Source organism: Carya illinoinensis, chromosome 5 (genome assembly GCF_018687715.1).
Source record: "Carya illinoinensis cultivar Pawnee chromosome 5, C.illinoinensisPawnee_v1, whole genome shotgun sequence".
In the NCBI taxonomy this organism is placed as follows: domain Eukaryota; kingdom Viridiplantae; phylum Streptophyta; class Magnoliopsida; order Fagales; family Juglandaceae; genus Carya; species Carya illinoinensis.
The window spans coordinates 12,636,028-12,663,330 of NC_056756.1; the positions used below are offsets into that span (position 1 = coordinate 12,636,028).

A 27,303-nucleotide genomic window follows, 5' to 3' on the forward strand; every position below is an offset into this window, starting at 1 on the left:
ATTTAATAAATCATATCAAATTATATTAATTTACTGTTATAAAATCTCTTTATTAATAAATCATTTCTCTAAATAAAATAATAAAAAGAAAATTTACAAATTAAAATTGACGTATCATATCAATATATATATTCAATTCCCTTGGTGGACCATCGTTTCTCTTACGTATTCAATAGGCAATTACGTAAATATAACTCCAACTATATTCTCTCTTTTATCCGGTAGTTATGGGATTTGAATATTAGGTGCACCAGAGAACAAAAAGTTAAACGAAACGAGAATCATGGCATAATGTGCTTAAACAGCTTATTAATAATCAACTATTTAGACATAATCATTAGTTCAAGGACTGATACGTTGAAATGATAGAATATTCCAAACCCAATGGTCGAATTTCTTTTTCCCCCTATTAGACTTTAAATTTCACCTGCCTCTGAATTCAAATAACCAGTCTTCACGAGCAGAGCATATGGCCAAACGTGGATATTTATTTTTTTATTTCTATCCTATTGGTTGCTATTTCTAAATTAATAGTCATGCGAGCACAAATAGGCAGACTCCAGCAACAATATAACGTTACCAAGGTTAAATATTTAACCAAATTAGTATCCAATAGTTTTAAGATTTTTTGATCAATGGTTGAGTTTTTTAACAATTGATATTAGAGCCAGAAACTATGTCATGAGGTTAAGTAATTGAGGGAGTGACCTATAAACTGGATTAAAATATTTTGGTATTATATATAAACATAGTGTTAAGTTATTGAATATTAATATATGAGTAAAGCCGCCAAAAGAAAAATGGCTACTATCAAGTTAGTGTTGATGAAATAGGCCGCCATGGATGTTGGATTTGGAAACGTGGTAGAATATTATGATCTTAAACATTTAAGGTTTTTGAATTAACAGTTGGGTCTTTAAAAATATCTTACCCAACTGCAACTTTAAACAATGATTAAGATCTTAATATGGCTCTTTGTTACCTGATCGTACCAAGCAACCATTTGTTACTTGAAGTGCCCCTCGTAACATATTCTTTTTATAATGTCAAATGGATACATATTTGTACCACGCCCAATTGTCCTGCATACAATAATGAGTTATTCTATTTTTAAACGTACATCACTTAAATGATAAGATTTGATTTTTAAGATTCAAATTTTAAAATTCATATTCCAAATCAACTTTTGTCATGCAAGCACTTTACTACACATCAATTAGAGAATATAATTTTTCTACGAAAATATGAACCATATTTTATATGAAGTGCACGCGTGTATGCTTTATTTATAATTTTTGGGTGGAGAGGATTAGCAGGGGATCTGTTGACTTTGTGTTCACACTGGACTAGGAATCCTAACAGTAACCACGGCCAATTAGCTACGATGCTTGTATTAGAAGATAAGTGACATTGGATGACACAACTATATGCATTTACTTAATTATTATAAGATAAGTGACATTGGATGACACAACTATGTGCATTTACTTAATTTATTACATTGATTAATTGTAGTTCAAACAACGTGGCATTCGTAGCGTTTGCCATTGATTTCAACATACCTTACCCGTATAAAAAATTCCCAAGGCATCAATGTAGAGATTTAAGTTAAAAGTTACAGAGATATAGTTCCTCAACGACAAACTGTCTACTTTGTCTTTGTTTATAGAAGTGATAACAGATAAGGTCCCATGTGTTGCTGCCAAGGCAACTGGTACCCGTGGCGGCAGTGAGGCTGGGCAGCTACAACTACGCCCATTTGATTGAAGACACGACTTAAAACATAGCAACCTCCAACTCGCAAAGTAACCAAACTTATCCTTTATTTTAAAAGGACAATTGATCCCTCTTAGCAATTAGGTGGAGAATAAGAGGAGCATCTTTAGCAAAGATAAAATCATACACATGCAGACAGAGGATTTAATAAAAGAAATCAAACACACCTATTCCTATGGTGTAGTGTTATACACTGGCAAAGATGGAAGCAATAGCACTCATTAAGGCCTGATGATTGCACAACAACTCAAGTATTGAAGATCTACCAATCGTGTAGTTATCAGATCCGTTAGAACACAGAAACCATGCTCAGTCCACCTAACAATCATATAAAATAATAGCCATATTAGTTTATGATTGGATAAAGCATATCCATTTGGAGTTATGAAATCCAATTACCAGAGTCTCGCTAGCATATCTATCCATTACAGAATTAATAATTCTTATTCCCTTTCTCCTAGGATCATCCTGTCTGCATCAACCTTCCAAGCCTCTCACCTCTCAGTCTCTCTCCTTGTATAAAAGTCAACTTTGTTCACCGTTCAGTAGTGTATCTTTTCCAGTATGGATAGGAAAGGCAAGCAGGGAGATGAGATGAGAACAAGAAACTTTCGCAAGGAGAACTACAATACTAGAAGGGTGTTCTTGAGAAGTTATCCTCTTCAATGGGGAGGAGATGATGAATACAACAAAGAAGATGTGGGAAGGGTCGCCAATGGGAGCAATCAAACGAGACCCATGAAGAAGATTATCCTATCTGTGTTTCACTGGGGTGGAGACAAAGTTTTGTTCTTAAAAAAATTCAAATGTAAGCTCGTAGTTTATGTCATTGCATGTTTCCGCGCTTGCATTAAGACCCCTACTGCCCTAATTTCAGCCTAATCTCCTGCTTTGTCTTCCTATCTTCTTCCGAATCTCACTGTTTCATGAACAAACATGAATTTACATATTATGGTGAGTCTAACCTCACCGACAAACACAGGACTTTTCCTTCATCCTCCACTTACATGCACATTTAAGTATAGAATAACATGCCACCTGTAGCACGCTTCGATTACAAAATTTAGATTTTTTGCTGTTAAGTAGCTTCCAGTCTCAGAATCTAAAATCTGGCAACATGTATATATATATATAGGTTGTGACCATACCAAACAGCAACAATAAGTGTTTTGTAGAGTGTTCACATCAGATTTCCAACTTAACAGGTCTGTTTAAGAAATCTATGATAACACACATCAAAAGGCTCTGCTTTGGCACTTGATGCCTGTACTATCATAACCATTACCATGACAGAAATGTCTACAAAGAATGATCAAGAGTTTCCATTGAATGGTTGAATTATGATACAATTGAGTTCCATAGAAGGGCCTGCCTTTAATGAGTATGTCAACTAGGTCATGAAACAGAGGTTAAACGTTCTCATCACACAAAACTTTTGTTATCAAATTTCAAGGAGTGGTAGTTTTGCCATATGAAGAAAGAAAAAACCAAGGGCAGAAGCTTACATCTGAATATAACAATACGTGGCTCAGAAGAAGATAATTGACACACCCATGGTGAAGCATCCAACAGCCACCCATGGACTCAAGCGCTCACCTATTTCAAAAAACCAAACAACGAATGGTCAGCCTTTCAGATTGCAGATCAAGATAGACTATGAAAATAGAAGTTCACACTGTTTAAAATATAGGTGCTACTTCATTTTCTCGTCCCCAGTTTTCATCAGACCAATTAATGGGCAATCTGCAATTCTGCAGACCCTTTGGTAATGATGCTACCAGCTGTATTGCAAAATCCTAAATCAATCCCTTCCCTTTGTAAATAAATGATAATTTTTTTAAATCAATAGCCCAAATTAGCATCTCTCTTTATTTCTGTGCTTAAGAATTCGTTGTGTAATCCAAAATAAATAGGTATTAGGGCAAGAGATGTCGTCATTTCCAGGATTTTAAGGGTGCCCATTTTTGTGACAACTGAGAGAATCAATTCAAGAAACAGTTTCCTTTTCTATTTTTCAATTTACATTCACCTCCATGCCAACCCCAAGGATGGTTTCCTGCATCCCCAATGTCAACAGTCATACTTCACAAATTATCACCCCCACCACTCCAAAGAAAAAAAGAAGGAAATGAGAAGGCAAGAACCCGCCAAGAGAAGTCAAAGAAAAATGAAGTGAAACAATAAAAGATGGAGTACTGTGGACAGATGATAGTAAAACATATAATAGAAGGCCCACCTATTCTGGCTGCCTTCCAAAAGAAACCGCGAAACCTGTTGGATATGCATACACATTCATTAGGACCCACTGTTAAAGAAATCAACTGTCAGCACCAGAAAACACAGGTTACTGTTGCAATCAATCTTGCAACACCACTGAACTGTGCTTAACAAGGGTAAATCAAATTAATAATGGACTCAACACACATAAATTTAGAAAGGAAAAAAACAGAATAAAAATTGACATTAATTGAGCTTAGACAAATTCAAGTAATCCGCCATATTCAGAGCTACAATGGGAGGAAGGAGAGAGACAACATGTAATGTGTGTACAAGAGAGGGATGAAGGGATGGAGGGGCAGAGATAAACCTGAATAAAATATCTCTGCAGGTTGTCTAGTGACTATCACAATAGACAACCTGCAATAAAACTCTCTACATAAAAAATCATTTTGTCATCTACTGAAAACTATTTAAAAGCATATTAGAGAATTGTTTGAACTTTGGTAGAAGAGGGTAAAGATTGACATTGTCATATTATCTACAGCCAGAGACTCAAATGTTCTCCGGAAGAGTGAAAGGAAATCAGCCAGCACAGTACAATGTGTGGCAATAAATGAATTCACTCAGTATCCAAGCTCTAAGGAAATCTTCAAAGCAGCAGGTATATGTATTTAATTTCCAGTGTGGGGTCCTGGGATTGTGCTAAATCACACATAACATCCCTCATTCTTCAGTGTGAATGAGGTACACCCATTTTGCTATTCGAAGTGTGCACACTTTGTTTGCTCAGTTGATTGGCTAGTTAACCCATTAATTATAACTAACAGGCTAACTGCTAGAATGGCAAGCAAGTTTACTGCATAAGGCTCAAAGATAAAATTAAATCACTCTGCCATTAATTGCTGCAACTTTATGAATCATATTAGAGAAGAAATTGGTTGAGTATGTATCAGTATAATCAAATCATAACAAATCAACAATGAGAACTATCTATCAATCATACAAAAAACTTATAAAAGTAATCTCAGTAAGAACAACAGAGACAGCATACCCAGTTCTCAGTTCAAGGATAGCAGGAAAATGCATCTTCAAATAAGTGCAGGCGCAGATCCCCAAAAGCACTACCGTTAAAAACGAATGGAAGTTGAAGAGTGCTGACTGGATCCCACAGAAACCATGTCAAAACTGTAATGATTCAAAACTAAATCATCGTAAACAATTTGAGATTCAAACATGAAAAATGGCTTCACCATTTCGAGTTGTCCTCAAACTTGATAATTTATTTCCTTCCTCCACACTGCAAAAAATGAAAAATATAATATAATGAGCAATATTATGGTTCACAAAATCTGATGCACATGATCAAACATATAAAGACCAAGCAAGCAGAAGCAATGCCAAAGGAACCTTTGTACTACAGAAATCTCTAATGCCCACGGCAATATTCAAATTCATTATTTGTTAATGGTATCATATATGAATGGAATTTAACCAGATTACACTACCCTTTTTATTTTTCAGTTTGGAAACAGAGAAAGTAGAGTCTAACTCAAATGAATAGTGGTATGCTTTTCACTCTTAAGCTTCAATTGACTTTCCCTTTTGGGAAAAAAAAAAAAAACTTTTCTTTTACCGAAAGTTTTATTAATCACTACTAGACTCCAATTTTCTCTAAAATCAAATGGACAGTCAAAACTGAAAACTGTCAATAAATGTAATTTCCTCGTACTACATTTTATCCAATATGATTGAATACAAATAGGTGCCGAAAATTTCTTTGCACTACATTTTATCCAATATGATTGAATACAAATAGGTACCAAAATATTTTTCGTAGCCTTAGTGTTTGCCAAACCCCAGAGCAAGGAAGCACTGAGATGGTATCATACAGTCGGGAGTTTTAGTTTCGACAAATTGGTTTGGAGTGCCATCCTATGGAGCAGTCTTGAGCAGTGCCAAAACTCAAAATAAGTTTGGTTTCACAGGCATGATATTAAAACACAAAAGAGAGTGCCACCATAGGCCTGAAAGTTGAAAAGACAGTGACAGAAGTTACTAAGAATATGAAGTATGATTAGGAAAGTCCAAATCCACTCAAAAACGGGTACTCAACTTCTGTTTTGTGGGGACTATTTTGTCTCTTGTTGTATATTTCTCCTGATAATTATGAGTCGTTTAAGCACGACTACATTACCATTTTATCAATAAACAACCATGATAATTAATGCCCTACCCCACAAACGTTAAATCATTGATATCATCCTTGATATGGTGTTCAATAATTGAGGCTCAAGGTCATTCATGGCCAGTAAAGTTGAATCATATAAAGCAGCACTGAGCAGCCTCAAGAACATTGTGGATCCCGTCAAAGAAATAAAAGAACTACGCAATAACAGGGGTGCAAGTGATCCATAATTCTGTATCGGTCAAGGTTTGCCCTAGTTTTAGGACCTAACAAGTCCACAAATACTGTGCCCTGAAGCCGACTGGCAATTTCTCCAAACCGATTCGTTAGAGTTTGATTCGGGGCGTCTAGGTTTTTCCTTTTTTTTTAAAAAAAAAAATGTTGGGCCATCTAAACACTAACAAATCACATGACATAGTTTCAGAGACAAATTGGCACTTCAATCATATACAAAGTCGGAAAAATTTCCCGGTGAAAACTTCACAGCAAGATAGATAAATTAGGGGGAAATGAATATCAAACAGACCCATCAAACCAACCCATTGACCCAATCGATATTAGAGAAAATCCCCATCACGAAGCTTGAATCACGAAACCACCCACAATCCTCAAAGCCAAAACTTAAAAAGGAGAAAAACAAAGGAAAAAGAAAATCTACCAATTCAATAGACTATCTTCAAATACAAGCTGAGACGGATAAAATTACCAAAATCCATAGGGAGGTAGAGAGATTGAGACGGAGAGGGACTCACCTTGCGTTATTGACGTCTACGTTGGAGAGATTGGCGGTGCCCGGAGGTAACGGCGCTGAGCACGAGGCAGGCAGCGCCACGGAATGAAGGCAATGTGGGAAGAGTAAATGACAAGGTTCGTTTCGGAATCGGGAATGCGTCTCGGGCTTTCAGCTTTTTGATCAACGAACGGATCTTTAAATACACCCAATCAATCACTACACTAAAATGCACAAAAGAGGACGTGCAAATAATTGAAGAAAAAATTTTTGATAAACAAATCGGTGATAAGAGTTAGCTAGTAACTGGTATACATCTTACAATTAACTTTGGCTTAAGTTGAGACAAGATAAAAGTTAAAAATTGAATAAAATATTATTAAAATATTATTTTTATTTTAAAATTTAAAAAAATTGAATTATTTTTTGATTGAAAGTTTAAAAAAATTATAATGATCAGATGAGATGAAATGAGTTGAGATAATTTTACCATCCAAAATAGGCCTTAAATATAAATATATGAATACTAGGTACGGGCTGTCTTTAACAAAAATGCCTGAATTGTAAGTGAATTTCTCAAAAAGAAAATGATAGCACGACTATTAAATATGTTTGCCAAATATACGCACTCATATATTTTTATTTTTTAGTTTTTCTTAACGGTTAAGAAAGTAACTGTTAATAAATTTATATTTTTTAATTTTTTCTTAATAGTTAAGAATTTTTAAAAAATGATTAAAGAAAAACAAAAAAATCCATTTGTACTAATGTGCACATTTAGTAGTCACACTAGCATTGTCCATCCTCAAAATACAATGACTATATTTTTGTTTTTATGTTTTTGAATGTGAAACGTGTTGCAACTTGCATGCACATTGCTTCTTATGCCTTGTCTGAAGCAGAAGGCTACTTTTACATTGCTTCTTATGCCTTGTCTGAAGCAGAAGGCTACTTTTGGCACCTATTAAACAGAACTTCAAGTTTTCTACTCGGAGGTTTGAATCCCCCAAAGTCCAAAAGTCAAAGGCATCTGTAGATACAGCATTTGGTCTCTCACTGCCGAGATCATCTTATCAAGCGGAGCTTAGCTGCCAATAGGATGGGGTTAAAAACAAGAGGCATACAAATGCCTAAATTTTTCACTGGTATACTTACAATTGGGAAACATCAACAACTTCTGTTTATATTTTTATCCAATGTCTCTTGCACAATCAAGAACAACAATTTTCTTTCCCGTGTTGACAACAGCTCTATTCTCCTCCACGAAACACAATTAACTATTTCATACAGTACAATTTCTAATTACAAACCAAACTTCTTCTGTCTTAAATAGGTAGAAGAACCTTGCCGCAGACCTGGCATGGAGACTTGTTGCTGCTGCTTTGCCCTCTTTTCCTTCTCCTTATCCTTGTTTCGCCTCTCTGCTTCTGCTTGCACCTTTCTCAAATTCTCCATTTCCTCCTCCATGGCTGTTTTCTCTTCCTTCTGTCTCTTTTTATGCTCTAACAATGACGTATCCGACTCCTTAACAGAAAAAAACATCGGTCCCAGCTCAGCTAGCCACTGAGGTTCCACTGCCGTAGCACATTGCATATACTCCTTCGTCGTCAAAATCAACTCATGATAAACCACATAGTCTGGATTGCAACCCATACCATACAGAGCACTGCTCGGATGTAAATGGCAAGGCATCCCATTCCTGCAATTTACATACTCCCCCACACCCTTCAATCTTGCGGAATTATGGAAGTATGCAGAACAGATGGCTTTTCTCACGATGTCTGAATCAGGCCAACAAGATGTCAAAGGGATTTTTAGAGTCTTAAGAATATCCAGCAGCTGGGATCTCACTTCTCTGGCCTTTCGTAATCCCTTAACATGTAAATAGTTGTCGTTACACCAGTCTCCCCGATACTGATGTTGTTTCCATTGATTGTAAACATTGTATAGCGTTAAATGGTCAGATTCTGGCACGAAGAATCTTTCACGTGCAGCGTCACTTTCCTCTGCCCTGTCCTTAGGACGGAAGAATACTGATGGCACTGAAAGCATTGAAACAATTGTCAATACCTCGTCTAAGCATCCTAGCTGTTCCCCCATCAACAGCATCTTGGCAAGTGGGGGGTCCAATGGAAACTCCACCATTTTCCAGCCAAGATCAGTCAAGCCCCCCACATTGTTAAGAGCACCTAAGACCCACAACTGGTACATAGAATTAAGAATATTATCCTGAGGAGGTGGGTCCATGAAATCAAAATCCAGCAAGTTCTCAACTTTGAGAGATTTGAGCAACAAAACTACATTCCCAAGGTTCGTCCTTTGGATCTCAGGCACAGGACTATGCAGCATTTCATTTAGGTATGCACTCTCTGTATACAGCCGATAACATGTCCCAGGTCCGGTTCTACCAGCACGTCCAGCACGTTGGTCAGCAGCAGCACGGCTGACAGGAAATACTTGGAGAGCATCCATACCCATCCTAGGGTTGTATACTTTCATCTTACCATACCCCGTGTCAATGACATAAAAAATTCCGTCTACAGTTAAAGATGTCTCGGCAATGTTGGTTGCCACAATGCATTTGCGGGCCCCATCTTCAGCGTTCTGGAATATCTTTGCTTGCAAGTCAGCAGGCAGCTGTGAATATATAGGGAGTATCAAGAGTTTTGGAACTGCTTTCTTCGTGGATGACATGAGCTGCTCCACACGCTCCGCAAGGGCATAACAGGCTGCCTCAATCTCATCTTGGCCAGTCATGAAGATGAGGATGTCACCTGGAGGGCTGGTGATGTGGATGGTCATGGCCTGCTTCACTGCAGCTTCAACATAATCTTCACAAGGAGTTTTACTGTAAAGGATATTAACAGGAAATGTCCTGCCGGGGATGTGGAAAATCGGTACACTGCAACAAATTCAGAAATTAGTAATTTGGCGCAAGTGATGGGGGATATGATGACATAATAGAGTTGTGGTCAAATGACAAGGTTACCTTCCAAAGAAATTTGAAAATTTTTGTGCATTCAGAGTTGCAGATGTTACTATGAGCTTGAAATCACGACGTTGAGCAACCACTTTCTTCAATATCCCAAACAGCACATCTGTGCTTAGTGACCTCTCATGGGCTTCATCCATCACGATGACACTGCAACAGTAATAACCTTGATAGTAAATAATTGTGTTCTGATGGTACTTGAACGGCCACATGTAAAGATAGACAAAATTTCCAAGTTCCCATACCGATACTTTTCTAGATCAGAATCTTTGAGTGTTTCACGCAAGAGTACTCCATCCGTCATGTACTGTTATATTGAACTAGCAAAGATTTAGCATATAATCATATAAAGGCAATCTCTCAACTCAAAAAATTCATTCCCTTAAAAATGCACGAGTTATTTCAACAACCATCAAGAATAATGAGGTTACAAAAGAAAATCCAGTAGAAAAAGCCACAATTGAAAGTGCTAGGAATTTCAACAGCTGTCAATTGAAAGTGCTAGGAATTTCAACACCTGTGCTTTTAAATACCAAAAAATCACCTTAATGGTGGTGTTAGGCCCAGTCACATCCTCAAAACGAATAGCATAACCAACTTTGTCACCCAGTTCGGTCTCCATCTCTTCACTAACTCTTTTTGCAACACTCATAGCTGCAACTCTCCTTGGTTGGGTGCAACCAACTATACCATTTGTAGTGTAGCCATCTTCATGCAGATACTGTCAACAAAATCCATATATCAGATTTCATTTTAGGAGGCCAAATGCCTCAACCATTAATGGCAACAGAAATAATGATCACAATAATAGTAGTTCAACTAATAAAGCTTGAAGGAACCTGTGTTAGTTGGGTTGTCTTTCCTGAACCAGTTTCTCCGACCACCACCACCACCTGGTTTTCGTGAATTACCTATCCAATATACATTCAAACAGAACTAGGGCACATCAAAGAGTAATATAAATTGTTTGAAGGGTACTGCTAAACGAGAAAAATATCCAGGACCCAGAAATACACTTGTAAAATGAATTCCAAGCAATGTAAGCCACAAAATTAATTAAGGAAAAAAACAGAACTATTTTTTTACAAGTAACTCAATCTTATTAAGAGAACAAAGGGGCACGACCCTAAGTACCAAAGTATTATTTAACAAGCCTTTTTCAACCAATCATCAGATGATAAACATGCTACAATTTTTTACAACTCTTTGCAACTCCATTCTAAATGAAGGGCAGTTGTTTAAAATTTGAATTTCAAATAAAAAAATTTTAGTATTTTTATGATGTGGCACTACCACTGGTTGGTTGTAAAATTAGTTGAGACTTGATACAAAGTGTGCCGATCTAAAGTAGTTTGTATATGGTGATACTTCAGCCCCCCATCTCTGCTGATTACTTGATGCCAAATGTAAATTCTTATGTTACCTCCCCCTCAATCCCTTCCAAAGAAGAAAAGAATTAAGTGGTCGAAACCATGTAGTTAATATTCTTGAAAAAATAACGATTTCTTATCATTCAAAGAATAAGATTAGACTAATTGATCCCCAAAACCTAGATTTTAAGAACCCAAAGCTCATTCATCAATTTCAAAAATAGATATTCCTTTCTGCCTCAACAACACGACTGCAAGCAGTGATCAGTCATTAGGGGCAAACATACATGTGCCAAGGGAGCAATGGCAAACCTGCAATAACTCATCTCGCACAGAATATATTGGCAGATACTGTCGTTGCTGTGCTAGTGTTTTTGACTTTGCAAACTCACTCACTGCTTCCCCCTTCTTTAAATGCTGGGCAAACTTTGCGTCTTCTTTAAAATCAATTTCACCTTCTTCGCCCACTACAGCAGTATCAGCATCAATCTAGCATTAAGATAAAAAGATGATTCTTAAGCTTGTGCCTGCTCAAACAAAAAAAAAAAAAAAAAGGGAAAAATACAGAGAGTGAAGAGACCTCAAAACCTACAAAAGGATCAAAGTCATATCTTCACTCAAAAGCACCATTACCTGTTCTGCTGTTTTTTCAACACCAAGAATATCACCAAGTTTTGAGCCTGCAAGCTCCCAGAAACGTTGCCGTGACTTGTTTGAACTCTGCTTCTCATGAATCTCTCTAACCAAACCAGATCCTTTGCGTGAAATTATAGCCATATCTGATGTTGGGTCTTTTAGTGGCATGATTGGCTCTGCTTGTTTAGTAAAAACAACTCTCCCATCTAGGAAAGGAGGTTTAGTATCTGTTACAAGAAAAGATGGGAGATATTTGAGCTAGAGGAGGTAGACATATCGTTTCTCAATTATCCCTGCGGCACTTGATGACACTGATTCTCTAAACAGCAAAGTGACATTCAATCCATCAACCAATTGAGGTGGCATATTGTAAGTTTTCTTACCATGTACAAGAAGAATAACTTTGCGCTCCTCCTCATCATCAAATTCCGTCTGCACCTCTGTCCCTCTAACAGCTCCAGATCTCAATAGCTGCCGGTCCTCCCACTGAGCATTATCAGCAGTGAGCTGAGACATCCTTTTGCTCTGAGCAAGTGTCATCTTGGTACCATCTCTGCGAACCTGTATTGGACATCACAACTCCTTATGGGGATGACAAGAATGTCGATTTCCAACGTAATCACCAAATGCACTACTATCTTAAACAGTTTATACTTTTGCATTTATATTTGAGCACGATAACAGGTAGACACATGCATGCACCAATTAATGTAACTGTGGTGTACAGTATTTATTACCAATGAAATAGTTCAAGCATATTTCCAGTAACTAACAATTCATTTTAAAATACCAGTTTTTTTGCCAGCTCTGCTTCTTTCTTCTGGAAAGAAGCCTCATCTCCCAGAAAAAATGATGAGGTATCCGCATCAAACATTGTATTACCTTCTTCTCTGTCATACCTATAAAATAAAGTGTGTACTGGTCAAAAGAAGTTGACAACTGCTTATCAAAATAATACGTTGACAACTAAGTAGCCCTACTAAATATTATAAAAGTTACTTATATTAAAAAAAATGTTATAATATAAAATCAAAGACAGAATATTTGCAAATAAAGCTAAATCTCTAAAAGGGGTGTCTTTTTTGGCTAGAAAAAGTCCTGGACGAATTAGTTCTAGATCAAAGAAAACAATTAATTTTTTTTAATAAGAATAAAGCGTTATTGAATCGATAAAAAGGTGAAACCCTAGTACACAGGATGTATATAAGAGAAAACAAAAGGCCAATTAAATTTACTGCTTGGTCAAAGATTCCAAACTTCATAATTTTTGTAAGTAAAAGATTCCAAAATATTGTGAGCATGAATTGCAAATCGAGAAGATTCAAGTCAGCAAAATGATGTCCACAGTTGCATGTTATCATGCCCGTGTCCTTTTACAGCAATCAGCATATAGATGTGGTCATGCAGTAAATACCAAAAAGTCAAATCTTATCAACTAAGAAAGACTTATTCACTAACTATTTACCATGCACGGTCTGAATTGTATTCCATCTGCAGACGCATACTTTCAGTAATCTCGTACTTGTTTTCTTCAGATGCATCAGACTTATCTGCGCCTCCATCCTGCACATATGTCAATAATGAAAAATCCAGTAGATTGAAAGCATGTGAATTAATGAGGCAAGCAAATCCACAACCATCACCATTATTCAAGGTGAAGAAGATAAAACATACTTTCTTGAAACAGAGTTTAACATGCATGACTCTTATTCCTCAGAACAAATGAAAGGAAAAGGAGGAGAAAACTTCCTTGACCACAAGCATAATACCTCAAACGTTTCTGAGTTTTCCGTAGAAAAATTAAGTTGATGGGACCTTCCACCATGTCTAGAATTTGAGGATCTCATGGAGGATCCAGAAGCACGTATTGGAACTGGAGAGGGAGAGACATGGTCCCAGGGAGAATTGGCAGAACCTGCGCTTAACAATTATTGAGCCAAAGTTTTTTTTCATAAGTAATTATTGAGAGCCAAATTCACAGGCCCAGAATCAACAGCAATGGTCGTAAAGACCCAGTTCCATTGAAAATACAGAGAATCATTCACATCTAGAGAACATACCAGCAGAAAGAGGTGTCTGGCCACCCAACCAAGGGGAAACTAGTCGCGCATCTGGTGATGCCCCAACTAGCATTGGGGATGGTGAAGGTTGATGGTGCCTACTGGTATAAGAGTGACTATCCCGGCGTGGTGTATCTTCCCATTCCCATCTTCCATCATCCCAGTCAGATCTACCTACAAGATTTGAATTAGATTGAGCAATATTGTACTTCTTTAAGATATATGGAAGTATCCCCTCGATGAACTAATGCTAACAAATTGAATAAATAGTATGCATATGTTCTTTACTTCATTTTCCTTTTTACAAGTCCCTTTTCAATGAACTATGTGTATATTCAACACCTTATAGGTCACCTTTCCAAAGGCCAGTTTCTGGAATTGGTGAGGATTTTCAATTTCAAACATAATATTCATCCATACCTTGACCTCTTCCATTTTTCTATATTTGCAAGAGTGAAAAAACATTAAGCAAAACCAAAGATAAGTATTACGTACCAGGTGTCCTCCTTGAACCTTCATATCTGCTTCTTTTTCTTCCATATTCTCCTTCATAGTCTTGATCATGCCGACCGCGTGCTTCCCTTCTATGATAATTCTCTCTATCAACACTGTGTCTATGACTCACTCTTCTTCTTTCACTTCTACTGTTATCCCTGTAATCTTTTCTTTCAATATCTCGGTTATCTCTGTCATACATGGGACTCCTAGATCGAAAATTCTGGTGACTTCTAGTGGGTGTATCCGAAGCCTTGAAATGGAGAAACAAGCAGCAGATCAATAATTCTTGTCAACAACAAATGCAGTAATATATTGTAGCATTAATTACAAGGAGCACGTATTCTAAAACCAAGGTGAAGCAACTCAACAGTTTAAGCATCAAGATACAATCAGATTAATAAAAGCATGAACAAATCCGTTTTCAACTCAAAGTATCATGAATTTATCTAACACTACCACCAATTACAGCAATTCGTATTTTTTAAGATGCTTACAAATCTTCAAATGTCCCTACCACCAATGATTCAATTAAATAATTTTGACAACAAACTCAGGAACAGGAACATAGAATTGCAAAGGCTACCACAAAGACGCAAAAGCTTTCAAGAACAAGCGGCAAGTAAGATGTGTTAACTTGAATCCTATATGCAATGCATTGATATCGCTGATATCATTGTCATGCTCACATTCTTGTAGTTAGATGTTTCAACGGCTCCAAGGATAGAACTTGAGACATAAAAGGTTTTATATTGGCTAACTTGTGCTTCAAAAGGTCTTTTTTATATAAGTAATAATATCAAACTGTGTGGGCCTTAACAGGAGTCTACGAACCTAATTAAGGCCACGATTTCCATGGGATGGAGTTGGCTGAATTAATAAGCTGGTTAGTGCAACAGTGGAGGCTTTGATGTTACTCAGTTCCATCGTGAGAGGTCGGGTGCATGTAGAGTTATGGCTAATTTATGGTTGTTCATAGCATCCAAAGATTCGAGAGTAACTGGTATTCTAGTGAGGAATAATATGCATTGAAGTTTGCCTCATATCACTTAGTATCGCTTCTTTTCAACTTTTAGACAATCCAGTCATTTCAATACAAATGGGATAACATGATATAATATCGACTTACATCTGAAGACATAGATTGACTTGAGTGATGAGACTGAGGGGTATCATTAACTTGTTCTTCTTCAGTCACTATACTTCCTGCAGTACAAAGAATACATATTTTTGGCTCAATAAAAATAGAAAAGGAATATAACCATTGCCACACACTGAATAAAGTGATAATTGTATGCAATTAACGAATCGAAAGCACATCAAATACATGTTTATACGAAATATCCAATTTTCACACTTTTTTTTAATAAGTAAAATAAAATCTTATTGAAATAAGTAAATAGGCATAGCCCAAGTATACAGGATCTATACATCAGAGAACACCTAGTAACAAATTAGGAGCTAGAAAGTGATAAAACACATTCCTTCAACAATTTTCATACTTAAGGCACAAGTAAAACCTTTACATGGGTCACTATCATTCTGAAAAGAAGAAGTTTGGGTAACAGAGAGTTGGAGGAGTATACTTTTAAATCAAGGATTTGATGCAATCCCCTTGATATCTCTTCTGAAGACAACATACAGCAGTAAACAATTATTGTTTCTCTCCTCAAGTAAAATTCATCTTAAATCTGGAAATGGTAAGTGATGATGTCAAGTGCATGCATTACCGTGTTCTCTAAAATATTATCATAACACATTTTTTTTTATTGGCACCGACTAATCTTGAGGGTGCACAAGCCCTTGGCAAGGAGTTTCCCACAAATGCACTTCGGATAATTCAAAGGGTGGTATATCAAGAATGAAAATTTCAAGACTGCAATTTCAGGAAAAATTTACTTGATCATCTATATAACCACATTGTGTTACACATAAAGAAGACACTACAGCATATAATAACTTAGTGCAAGCTAATCATGTCCGTGTAACTTTACGAGGGTAAATGCCTGGTTGATATGAGTAGTAAATAAAAAAGAGACTATAAAAACAAAGTTTTACCTGTTTTGCTTGCATTTGATTCACGATATTTCCTACTAGCATGATTGGATCTACCACCGTTTCCATCAGTTCCAACTTCATCTAATCCAGAGCATTCAAAATTCTCCTCTTCCTCTAAAGATGCCAAAACAGAAGCAACTCTTTCTCTTGGGGCCTTGAATCCACCATCAGCGACAGACTCTGCTCGTTTTGCAATAGCAAGAACATCTAACCCTGTTATGTAGTAAATTACAGTTAGTGTAACAAACAGCAACTTTTGCCTATCGATCATGCAAGTATAGTTCCAATTAATATTTGTGGAAGAAAAGCACTAGGATTCTCGGATTCCAGACTGATAGGAAACATGTAACAAAAATCAGTATGATTACATTGTACATTATCATATATTTGCAAATTAAGCACACCTAAAAGAGATTTCCTCTCTGGAGGTCTAAACTCCACTCTATCCTTCCCAGGAAGACACAATCCTCCACTGCTCATCTTCTCAGGTTCCAATGTCTCTGTGGTCTTGTCCACATCTATAATTCCAGCATCACCTCCACATGTCTAACAAGCAAGAACATCAGAAATCTGAAATATATGTATCGACAATACAATTCTAGTATCACAGAAGTGCAACCTACTATCTGTAGGATTTAAAATACGACACACGGCTATAAATGGAAAATATAGAGCGTAGTGTTACAAGCTTGGTGATCTGATACTAACCTCCATGTTTAATAGCTAAAATTATATATTAAGCCCACAACAGTTGCACCTGCACATATTGCAATAATGAAATCAAGCAGACCAACAGTAACGAGCTAAATACATAAAATCAAGAAATATGTTCATCTAGCAGTTGAAATTAGATTGGGAACAAAATTTCTAACGTCTATGAAATGTACCAATATGAGTTCACCTAAAATTCCTCGAGATTTTTTACTCCTACATTTCTATCTGAAATCACAGGTACAAGCAACTTGCATGATGCAGCTGTAGACCCTAATGGAACAAAACTCCAAATAGTGTAAAGGCAACAAAATCAACTAATGGGTGCATAACCACAACGCAAATGCCATTGTAATGCCCAGGATAAAAACCTCAAATTTCCAAAAACTTGTTCTATAAAGAATGCAAGATTTGAAACCTTAAATCTCATCAAAATCATCTCACGAGTCCGTAGAATTCTAAAACCTTAGATCTCAAAAATCATTTTTAGAATAAGCAAAATCTCAAACCTGGCGCTAATACCAACTGTAACGCCCCATACCCGGAGGTCCAGGGAGTTGGTTCCTATTACCTTAAAATCACATCCCAGCAGTATAGTTATAGACTCCAATGACTCTAAATACAACTCTTAACTCATAAAACTCCCTTACTCAAAAAAATCACTGTAATCCTCCAATATATATAATAATAATAAAATAAAATAAAAAGAACTCCACAAGGTCTAATAAAATCAGCAGGGTCTGAAAACACCGACTAAGATAATGACATATGTTTCCGAGTACAACTCTCCAATACTCCTACAGTACTTATCCCACTATGTTTCCGAGTACAACTCTCCAATACTCCTACAGTACTTATCCCACTATGTTTCCGAGTACAACTCTCCAATACTCCTACAGTACTTATCCCACTATGCTCAACAAATATCGCCACGCTTCCTATTCTTATACCAACTAAGATAATGACATATGTTTCCAAGTACAACTCTCCAATACTCCTACGGTACTTATCCCACTATGCTCAACAAATCTCACCACGCTTCCTATTCCTGATCCCTAGCTGAACCATCAAAATCATCTAAAATATTGAATATAATTGGGTAAGTTATCAAAAACTCAATAAGCAATGTACATATATTAGTATGTAAACATGAGCCAATATAGAATGCAAAACAAAACAGATTATCAAATTCTCATAGCGAAATTCAGAAAAAATTTATTTACAGCACTAGAACTTATAAAATCCTTTGGCATAAACATAACTGAATAGCAGCATCATAACAAAATGTATTCCATGTTTAACCCCCATAGTAGGGTTGTATAAACCCCAGCGGCCAACCAAGCAGAAACAAAATGTGAATCTTTCCCTCATATTCTCGAAGTCCCAAGTGTGCACGCAAGAAAGGCCACGAAGAAACAACTTTATTTCCAAAGTAGGTGCACCAGAAACACAGATGTTGATACCAATATTATAACAGAGGCCACAGTTTTACGCCCGTGATAAAGTCGGGATGGAAGAAGAAATAGAGAGTCATGCTAGAGGTTTAAGATGCAACATTTCATATAAAAAAAAAAAAAAAAGTGCTGAACAGAAACAAATAATCTTCATATAATCATACACAAATTTCATTTCTTCATAGTCTCTCTTTTTACACAATTGACAACAGAATGCCAAAAATTGCTCACGTCCACCCCAGTCATGAAAAAAAAATATTATTCTCTTCTTTAAATACTTTTTTATTTTATTTTCATAATCTCCAATAACCTCCAACAATCATATTCATTTTTATTTTCACAATCCAACAATCTATAAAATAAAAATTTCACTAGAAGTTTTTATAGATGTTAACAAAAAATTGTAGTGCCTGGCAGTACATTCACATATAATTGTACACTGCCTGCTATAATTTGATAACGCACATGCTAGTGTTCATTTGCCTGCCAGTATTTCTATATAATTTTTATACACATTCACAATCCCATATGCATAAATCACATGATCACACCCCATAACATCAGCATATAGATGAACTAGGCAAAAACAAAAAAAAAACAAACAGGTTGCAGTACACAGGTAATGTGGCCAAGCATAGAATCCATATTGTCTTTTATGGATGCAGTGCAGGTTGCAGTATAGATTCGAACTCATAAGACTAGGGTAGAGGATGCAAATGATAGAAATCCTCTAGACACAGAAGAGGCATGGGCATCGCCTCACAATTTAATCCAGATTTGTGCTGGGATGCTTTGAATTACACAGGAAACTGAAACAACTTATAAACTGCATATGAATAATCTAAAGATAAATATCTGACAAAAAAAAATAAAACTCATTTAATCTCCATTTGGTTCTAGGAGAAAACCTTTTGTTACCCGGCTTTCTCGAAAAGGGTGTTTAATTCATCCCATCTATGCATGGGTAAGCAACCTTGAGTACAAACATGCCTGAAGTATTTTTAACAAAAGGAATACAAGGTTGCTGATTATCTTCAGTACAAAATATGACCTTATCTTGCAAACCGCCACCTAGTCTAAGTTTCAAGGGGGAAAAGGCTGCAGTAAGATTGGAAGGTAAGTTTTAGATTCCCGTCAATGAAAACAGTCCCCTCTCCACCTTAGCACCCTGCGAGCATACGGAAATGAAGCCATAGCTAAACAGACACATCCAGAGGCACATCCCCATAACCCAAATCTGATAACCCAATTTCCTTTCAGATTATATAAAAAAGTTTCAACCTCTGTGCCTCTGTAAAAGCATTAATGGCCGAGGCTGCCATGAATATATGAATCCAACTATACGAAATTTGCGATTATTGCCCAAACAAACCGAGCAAAATGAACCCAATCTTCAAGATCAAGGCTAGGGTTTCGAATGTTACCTTCTTGCTGGCAGATGATCTGGAGAGAAGCTCTAAGGACCTGCTGGAAATGGAGCTGTGGGATTTTTTGGGGGAAGGAAAAGTAAAAGAGGCGTGCGGGAGTTAGGGAGAAAGAGATGTGCAGGAGAAGGAGATGTGCGATTGTCGGAAACAGGTGCCGCGGGAAAGCTGTGCAGCAGATCTGGATTCTCTCGTCGTGCAGGAGAAGGTTGAGGGAAGAACCTGGAAACACAGTCCCGGGAAGGAAAAGAACCGTGAGACACACTAGCGGGGACTCGGGACGAAAAAAATAATAATAAAATATTAGAACGAAGGTGCTACACTTCCCTTCGTATATGACTTGAGAGATAAAGCTCCAGATGAATTATGTTTAGCTAATCTAAAAGAACTCTATTGTAAAATAGATGTTTCTTTAAGATATAAAGGAATATGCTCAAAAGAGATCTCCATCAGATTATGTATTTTATTTCTAATATACAGTTTGTTACAGTACCTCTTCCACATTTATAGAATATTATTCACATTTTGTATAAATTTTCAATTTATTTCTCTTTTGACCTTTTACTCTTTATTCATTTTTTTTATTTTCTACTTTTAATTTTATTTGAAATAAATAAAATATATTAAAAAGTATAATATTTAAATGATATGAAAAAATAAATAAATAAGCTAATATATAGTATATTGTAAAAGTCAATATATAAAATAGAAAAATTGTATTTTGATAATATATTTTAAAGGATAGGATAGAGAATCCATTAAGAGTGCTCTAATATAGGAGAAATTTATAGATATTCTTTAAAATATGACTTTTACTGCATATGGTTAAGTCAATTCCAGTGCTTAACCGTGTTAGACAAAATCTGTGGATGGCAAAATCGAAGTAAAACCCGTTAAACAAAGAAATAAAGAGAGGCAAACAATGAGAAAGAGCAAGGGTGCGCGCTTACCAGCACGACGGTTGTTCACGGCAACAATGCGATGTGCTACATTAACTTAGTTGGCAGCAACCTTGGACAAGGTTGTGTGCTGCAAAGGCCAACAACAGCCCGTTGTGTGTGTATGGCAAGTGTGGGCGTGGTGCAATTGAGAGAAAACACAGATGCGAAAGAGTGACAGAGAAAGGGAGGGTGAGAATCGAAGAGATGGAGAAATTGTGACGGTGCTTCGTGTCTAAAGGCGGAGAAATTCACGTAAAGAGGAAAAGGACAAATTGGGAGGGAGAATAAAAAATAGATCGAGATGCTCGGTGTGATGGACAACGGTGGCTCGCGATGGTCTAGTAGTGATGTGAAAGGGTGGAGTTCGATAATACCTTATGACCGAGGTTATTGCCGATCGATGCATAGGCTGAGGTGGAGCTTGGGTGGCAAGATTCACAGAGAGAGAGAGAGAGAGACCGAAATGAAAGAAAAAATCTAGTTACAAGCACAATTACCCACTAATATGTGCACTAATATAATGTGATTGGTCAAAAAGTAGATTTTATTGAAAACAGTGTTAATTTAAATTTTGAACATGAAATAATCAGTATTAGTACGCAGATTAGTACATGACTTTATTTGTATGTAGCATAACTCGAAATCAAAAGTGGCAAGTCCTAAGGCGGGGAATTATCAAGGGAAGAAACATAAGGAAAAGGGAATGGAAAATGCTAGTCTTACCAATGGATTTTTATCATTGGTTTTTAGCGCTTTGACTTTTTTTTTTATTATTATTATTATTTTTATCTAATAATTAAATAAGTATTTTTTAATAATATTATGAATTTTTTATTTTTTAAAAATATATAAATATATTTAAAAATATATGTAAAAAAATACAAAAAAACCCACAAAAATACGTAAGCGGGAGCTCCCAGCGGTGGGGCAGTAGCAGTGCCCAAAGGAAACTCCCTTTGACAAAACGGTGCGTCTAGCACCCTTTTTTTTTTCTTTTTTTCTTTTTTTATAAACGTCTGGCTTGGGTTTTTCTTTTGAGGAGCTAGGGCCTGGGCTTCTTAAGATGGGCTTGGGAAAAATCTGGGTTATGTTTATACAATGGGATGAGAGTGTAACATGCAAAATTTTTTCAACGAAAAAATACAATTAACTCGGAAAACTCGGAGACAAAAATATTTGACATCCATACCAAGTCCGGCTCAGTCTTCACACAAAGCCTGAAGTGCAAGAAAACGTAATATTACTTTGATTTGATAGGCTATCGAGCATTCCCTCCGTCCGGCTGTGTTTAGATATCTCAACATTTCTTAATATATTTCACTATTATTTATTAATTTATTATTACTTTTTACTATTATTTAATATTTTATTATTACTTTTCACTTACCTTTTTATTACTATTCACAACATATCTTGATACTTCTCAACATCTAAACTCAATCAAATCTTATGCAGTCTTGCAGTCGATCTCTTAGCCTATTATTTGGCTTCATTTCCTTTAGTTGCCTTGACCATCACAAAGGTAATATGAAAATTATCTTGCATCTCAATGAATTTTGGTTTCTTAGTTTGTTAATGCATATTTTCATTAAAAGCCTAGAAGAGGAGAAGGATCGCCCCTCCCCCCCGACACGTCAAGGCTAACGTGGGCCCAGTGGAGCTGGGCTAGGACGAGGTGGTGCAAGCCCCCGATTGGTCCAGTGCGGCTATACGAAATTCATGCGTATAACTATAGTCCAGTGAGGCTCGGAACCCGGATCTCAAACTTGGGCCAGGTTTCGACCCAAACATACTTGGGTCGGAACCCAGATGTATACGAATTTTTACAACCAGAAAATTCGGATTCCAAGTTGGTCAAAAACAAATAAATCTAGAAACAACTAGTTACCTTTTTAACTAAATATGTATGCGCAAAAAATAAAAAATAACAAAAATCCAATATTGATCACGATATGCATGCAACACACAATGCACACTACACATATTACATTATTTTATATTATATACATTACATTATAAAATACAAAATTACAATATATGAGTTACATATAAATAACATAGTCCTCTATCAGTAGTTTAATCACACCAAATAACAACTTCTAGTCTATTCTCTGTAGTTACCCAAACTGAAAACAATCGCCACATTAAATTCCTAGTATATTCCCATGATTGTTGAATGTGATTTCTTGAACAAATCTCATCCAACTGCCAAGAAAAAAATTCTAAAGCATATTTGTGGTCAACAGTTGTGTTGATATCAGGAAATTAAATACACAATAGCACTCTAGAATAGTGGCTACTATTATTGATCAGGATAAAAGGTTGGACAGTTAAGCATAAGAGTAAGTTGAAAAATAGGGTAAATTTAGAAGTTGAAGAACAGGATAAGCACTTATAGTAAGTTGAAGAATAGGGTAAATAAATAAATCTCTGACTTCACTTTCATAATTTTAAGAAGATCCTGATCTAAAAACTCTTTCTAAATTAATGACAACAATCTTTATCTAAATAATTCAAATGCAAAATGAAATGATTTTCTTTTATTAAATTAAGGATGCAACCTTCTCGACAAGTACGGAGGCAACTCATCTCTCAATGCACTCCCTTTGTGTCAACAGTTCCACAAATCTATTGGTGTGTATTAGCCTAATTTTATATAAGAATTTAAAACAATTATAATAAGGCCAGATGAAAATAGATGTTTTTGGAATCCAAAGATCACCGTCCCTAAGCTGTAGCTAATCTGATATTTTACACCATATTCCGGTAGCCTTCTTTCTCTCTCCACATGCAAGAATAATCACGGGTTGACATTATATTTGGCTAATTAATTAAAGGATCATTTTAGTAACAGCATCCTTGTTGGTTTAGCTAAATTTATCTTTAAAATTTAGTCAATATTACACTTTTTTTTTTTATATTTACCTATTCTATTTAAATTCAATCCCTATATTAGATTAACCATTTACTCTTTATATAATAAAATAATATTATTAAATTAATATTTATTTATTTATTTTATTTGTATCACATTTTATACTCTAATTAAAAATATTAACTATCAATTTAATATTAATAATAATTATATTCCAATTAAATTAATATTAAAATTATATTTTCAAAAATCATTTAATGCTAATAATAAAAAATTGATATCAAACTCATCTAAAATTCTATCTAAATTTCTTAATTCCTAACTAAATATCTAGCAACATACTCAATCCAATGAAGTGAATCTAATGAGAAATTAATATTTTAATATTTAGTAAATCAATTGTAGTCCTCTATTTTTAGCCAATTACAGTAATAGAAATCTAAATTTTTTTAGATATATCCAATTCAATATGGGATATTTTTGATATATTATGTAAATTTTAGCCAATCTTCTCATTTGGTCCAACCAATGAAGATGCCGATGATAATGAATACCTTAGCTCGCGGCCCAAATAGATTCAAAAGAAAGAAGGCTATCCAAGTGATCAAGATTCAAAATTTGCGACCCACCCGTCCTACTAGCCCATTGTATGTGCAAATCCCTCTCCCTCGGCACGAGTGTAGACCCTCCTGTTTGTTTCCTCTGTATTATTCCAATGCTCCCTAGTAGAAAAAGATATCCTCGAACACAGGAAAAAATGTTTTCAATCTCTATCCGCCAGAGACTGTTCAAAGGGAAGGCTTATCTTCCGTCTAAAGTGCAATACGCTTTTAGAACACAAAATGGTTCAATTTATAAGGCAGGGTGATGATTTTGTACTTGCTTTACTGCAAAATATGGTGGATTGATTCTTATCCTTTAAAATTGTACCGTTTTCATATATTATAGAGCCCATAGGATTGTTCACCCGAACCGGCCCAACCCAATCCAAAAATGCATCTTCCAAAGGTCTTAACAGCATATTTGGATAATGATATGAGATTAGAGTTTTGCGAATGCTAGTGAAATAGTTTATGAATAGTAATTAAATTATTTGAGTTAAGATATTTTATTAGATTTTGATAAATGAGAGATAAAATATTGAATAAAAATATTATAAAATTAAAATATTATTATAATATAATTTTTTATTAGTATTACACCAGAAAAATTAGACTAAACTAGATCAGAACTGGTAAAATTAGAAATTTTGGTTTCGATGATTAATTAATCTGGTATTAATTCTTCAATTCTCCAAATCAGTATATACTGATTTGATTCTAAAATATGTCTAAAATAGAGCCAAATTGATTACGCTCCTAGCCAAAGGTATAGCGAATGGGAACACCCTCGTCTAGTTGGGACTCCTTACATGTAGGCATGCAACCCGATTAGCCAAAGCCAATTTTTGCCCCGACCTACATGCTCTAAACGTGCCAAACCAAACTGATCCTAGGCCTGTGCAGAAAAACTGAAGACCTAGCCGTCCGTGAGACCAGACTTGATTGAGAAACACGATTTAAACTTGCTTGCGGGTCAAATCCCCTAAATGTAAAAATATCTTACTTATCTCATAGAGTTTTGTTACATATAAGCACAGTCGCGTACTAATCTGTGTACCAATACTGATTTATTCATACTTAAAATTTAAATTAACACTGTTTTTAATAAAATCTACTTTTTGACCAATCATATCACATTGGTGCACAGATTAGTATAAAATTATGCTTGTAACTATATTTTTCCTATCTCATATCCTCTCTATTTCTCTCTATCGTTGAGTCTAAGAAATCAAACCCTCTCCAAATCTCTCATCTTCTTCCTAGATCTCTATCCACCGCTCGACCTCGCTGTCATCCCCAACTTCGAGCAACGACAGCCAACAACTCCCAGTCAACATGGGCGACAACTCTCTCTCATCAAGTAAAACCCAAAATCTCTCATCTTCCCAGATATCTATCCACTGCTCGACCTCGTCATCATCCCCACCTTTGAGCAACGACAGCCAACAACTCCCGGTCAACATAGGTGACAACCCTCTATCATCTAGTCAAACCCCAAATCTCCCATCCTCTTCCTAAATCTCTATCCACCACTTGACTCCGCCATCATCTCCACCTTCAAGCAATGGCAATCAACAACTCCTAGATCTCTGTCACATTCATCTATGGATGTTACTAAGGAGTTTTCATCTTTTTTAGCAATTTTTATTTGTAGTTGGTTGTACTTTGATTATTCATGTGAAAAAGAAAAAAATCTTTCTTAGACAGAACTAAAAAATGATATAAATTTCATCCAAAACATCCAATTTTAAATCTATAATTGCAGATCCAGTGCTTATTTTAATTGTAATTCAAGTTTTTCCAGGTCTAATTGTTGCTTGGATTGGGAATTAATTTCATTTAATTGTGATTAGTCTATTAATCAATAACTTTGAGCGAAATCGGGTTGACCTGGCTCTGGTCGAGTCGATCTAGTTTGTGCTATCCTGGGAAGCTGGTCAGGTTGGGTCGGGCCCAAACACAGACCGAATTGGCCAAGTTGCAGGCCTACTTGATCCTATGAATTCAGGTCGGGTCTATGTTCAGGCCTAATATTTTTGTGGTAATTCAGATCACAACACCTTTTCTCGACTCTGTCTCATGGGATTTGGGATGAATGAATATTTGGGATGTTTGTGGTGGATGGCATGGCTACTCCGCATAAGTAGTGTGGCAAGGGATAGCGTTGGAGATCGCTGGTTCTTAGTAAACACATATTTTTCAAAAGCTAACTTTGAACTATTTTTTGGCCAATCACTTGAGTAATACTTAACTGCAACACGATTTCCTTCATAATCAAGCAGAAGAATATACTTTACAGAAGGGAATGATTCCTATGAACCATTTGGTGAAGTAATCATTCCGTCAAACACAATATGGGCACACACAAAAATCACTAGAATCACTCAAGAAATAAAACAAAACCAAGATAAAAAAAATTAAAATAAAAAATTAAAAAAATAAAAATAAAAATTACACAATCAGAGAGGGGCTTAGGCGACTCAGAGAGAAGCTTGCTTTGGCAAGGAGAGGCGAGAGAGGGGCTTGAGCTTCGGTAAGTGAGGGGGTAGATGAAGTTGAAATGAAACATGCGAAAGTGGAACTCTTAAGAACTCGAGTTGATCCCCTAAACCGAGTTCTCCACGTGCGGTGTAGATTTGGTAGTCCGGATGCTAAGTAAATTTTCTCATTGACGTAATGTGGATATCAATTGAACTCGAACGAGCCTGAAAACACATTTTACAAGACGTATTTGCTCGGTGGAAAAAAACACTTAGATATAAAGGATATGAAAA

General features: G+C 36.0%; 2 protein-coding genes across 6 annotated transcripts; both read right to left on the minus strand.

Moving 5' to 3' along the window:
• Nucleotides 1–119: 119 nt before the first annotated feature.
• LOC122311144 (protein kish-like) lies at nucleotides 120–7,153 on the minus strand. Of its 4 annotated transcripts, none has more exons than XM_043125566.1 (6): nucleotides 6,934–7,153; nucleotides 5,247–5,293; nucleotides 5,048–5,154; nucleotides 4,013–4,047; nucleotides 3,282–3,372; nucleotides 120–1,082 (listed from the first exon to the last, which is right to left on the minus strand). In XM_043125566.1, exons 2-5 carry the CDS (start codon nucleotides 5,247–5,249, stop codon nucleotides 3,305–3,307), a joined length of 213 nt encoding a protein of 70 aa, XP_042981500.1. In that variant the 5' UTR covers nucleotides 5,250–5,293; nucleotides 6,934–7,153; the 3' UTR covers nucleotides 120–1,082; nucleotides 3,282–3,304. The 4 variants fall into 4 exon arrangements, with proteins under 4 accessions (XP_042981500.1, XP_042981501.1, XP_042981499.1 ...); XM_043125567.1 differs by lacking the exon at nucleotides 120–1,082 and adding an exon at nucleotides 1,586–1,820; XM_043125565.1 differs by lacking the exon at nucleotides 120–1,082 and adding an exon at nucleotides 1,848–2,094 and having other exon boundaries at nucleotides 6,934–7,148.
• Nucleotides 7,154–8,016: 863 nt separating this feature from the next.
• On the minus strand, nucleotides 8,017–20,490 carry LOC122309734 (pre-mRNA-splicing factor ATP-dependent RNA helicase DEAH7). 2 transcript variants are annotated; one of them, XM_043123339.1, is made up of 18 exons: nucleotides 20,112–20,490; nucleotides 17,231–17,279; nucleotides 16,927–17,068; nucleotides 16,523–16,735; nucleotides 15,594–15,670; nucleotides 14,465–14,717; nucleotides 13,970–14,143; nucleotides 13,679–13,824; nucleotides 13,375–13,472; nucleotides 12,700–12,808; nucleotides 12,293–12,470; nucleotides 11,907–12,136; nucleotides 11,586–11,762; nucleotides 10,743–10,814; nucleotides 10,448–10,624; nucleotides 10,149–10,210; nucleotides 9,901–10,053; nucleotides 8,017–9,813 (listed from the first exon to the last, which is right to left on the minus strand). In XM_043123339.1, exons 2-18 carry the CDS (start codon nucleotides 17,234–17,236, stop codon nucleotides 8,214–8,216), a joined length of 3,867 nt encoding a protein of 1,288 aa, XP_042979273.1. In that variant the 5' UTR covers nucleotides 17,237–17,279; nucleotides 20,112–20,490; the 3' UTR covers nucleotides 8,017–8,213. The 2 variants fall into 2 exon arrangements, with proteins under 2 accessions (XP_042979273.1, XP_042979274.1); XM_043123340.1 differs by lacking the exon at nucleotides 17,231–17,279.
• Nucleotides 20,491–27,303: the final 6,813 nt, after the last annotated feature.

Bases quoted from the DNA above. Each gene is read 5' to 3' on its own strand.
- LOC122311144 (XM_043125566.1), bottom strand. The intron at 4,048-5,047 runs GTATGCTGTCTC...CATATCCAACAG, and splicing joins ATCCTTGAACTGAGAACTGG to GTTTCGCGGTTTCTTTTGGA. The intron at 3,373-4,012 runs GTGGGCCTTCTA...TTTTTGAAATAG, and splicing joins TTGGAAGGCAGCCAGAATAG to GTGAGCGCTTGAGTCCATGG.
- LOC122309734 (XM_043123339.1), bottom strand. The intron at 15,671-16,522 runs GTAAAACTTTGT...TTTGTACTGCAG, and splicing joins ATCAAATGCAAGCAAAACAG to GAAGTATAGTGACTGAAGAA. The intron at 10,054-10,148 runs GTATGGGAACTT...TTACTGTTGCAG, and splicing joins TCTGATCTAGAAAAGTATCG to TGTCATCGTGATGGATGAAG.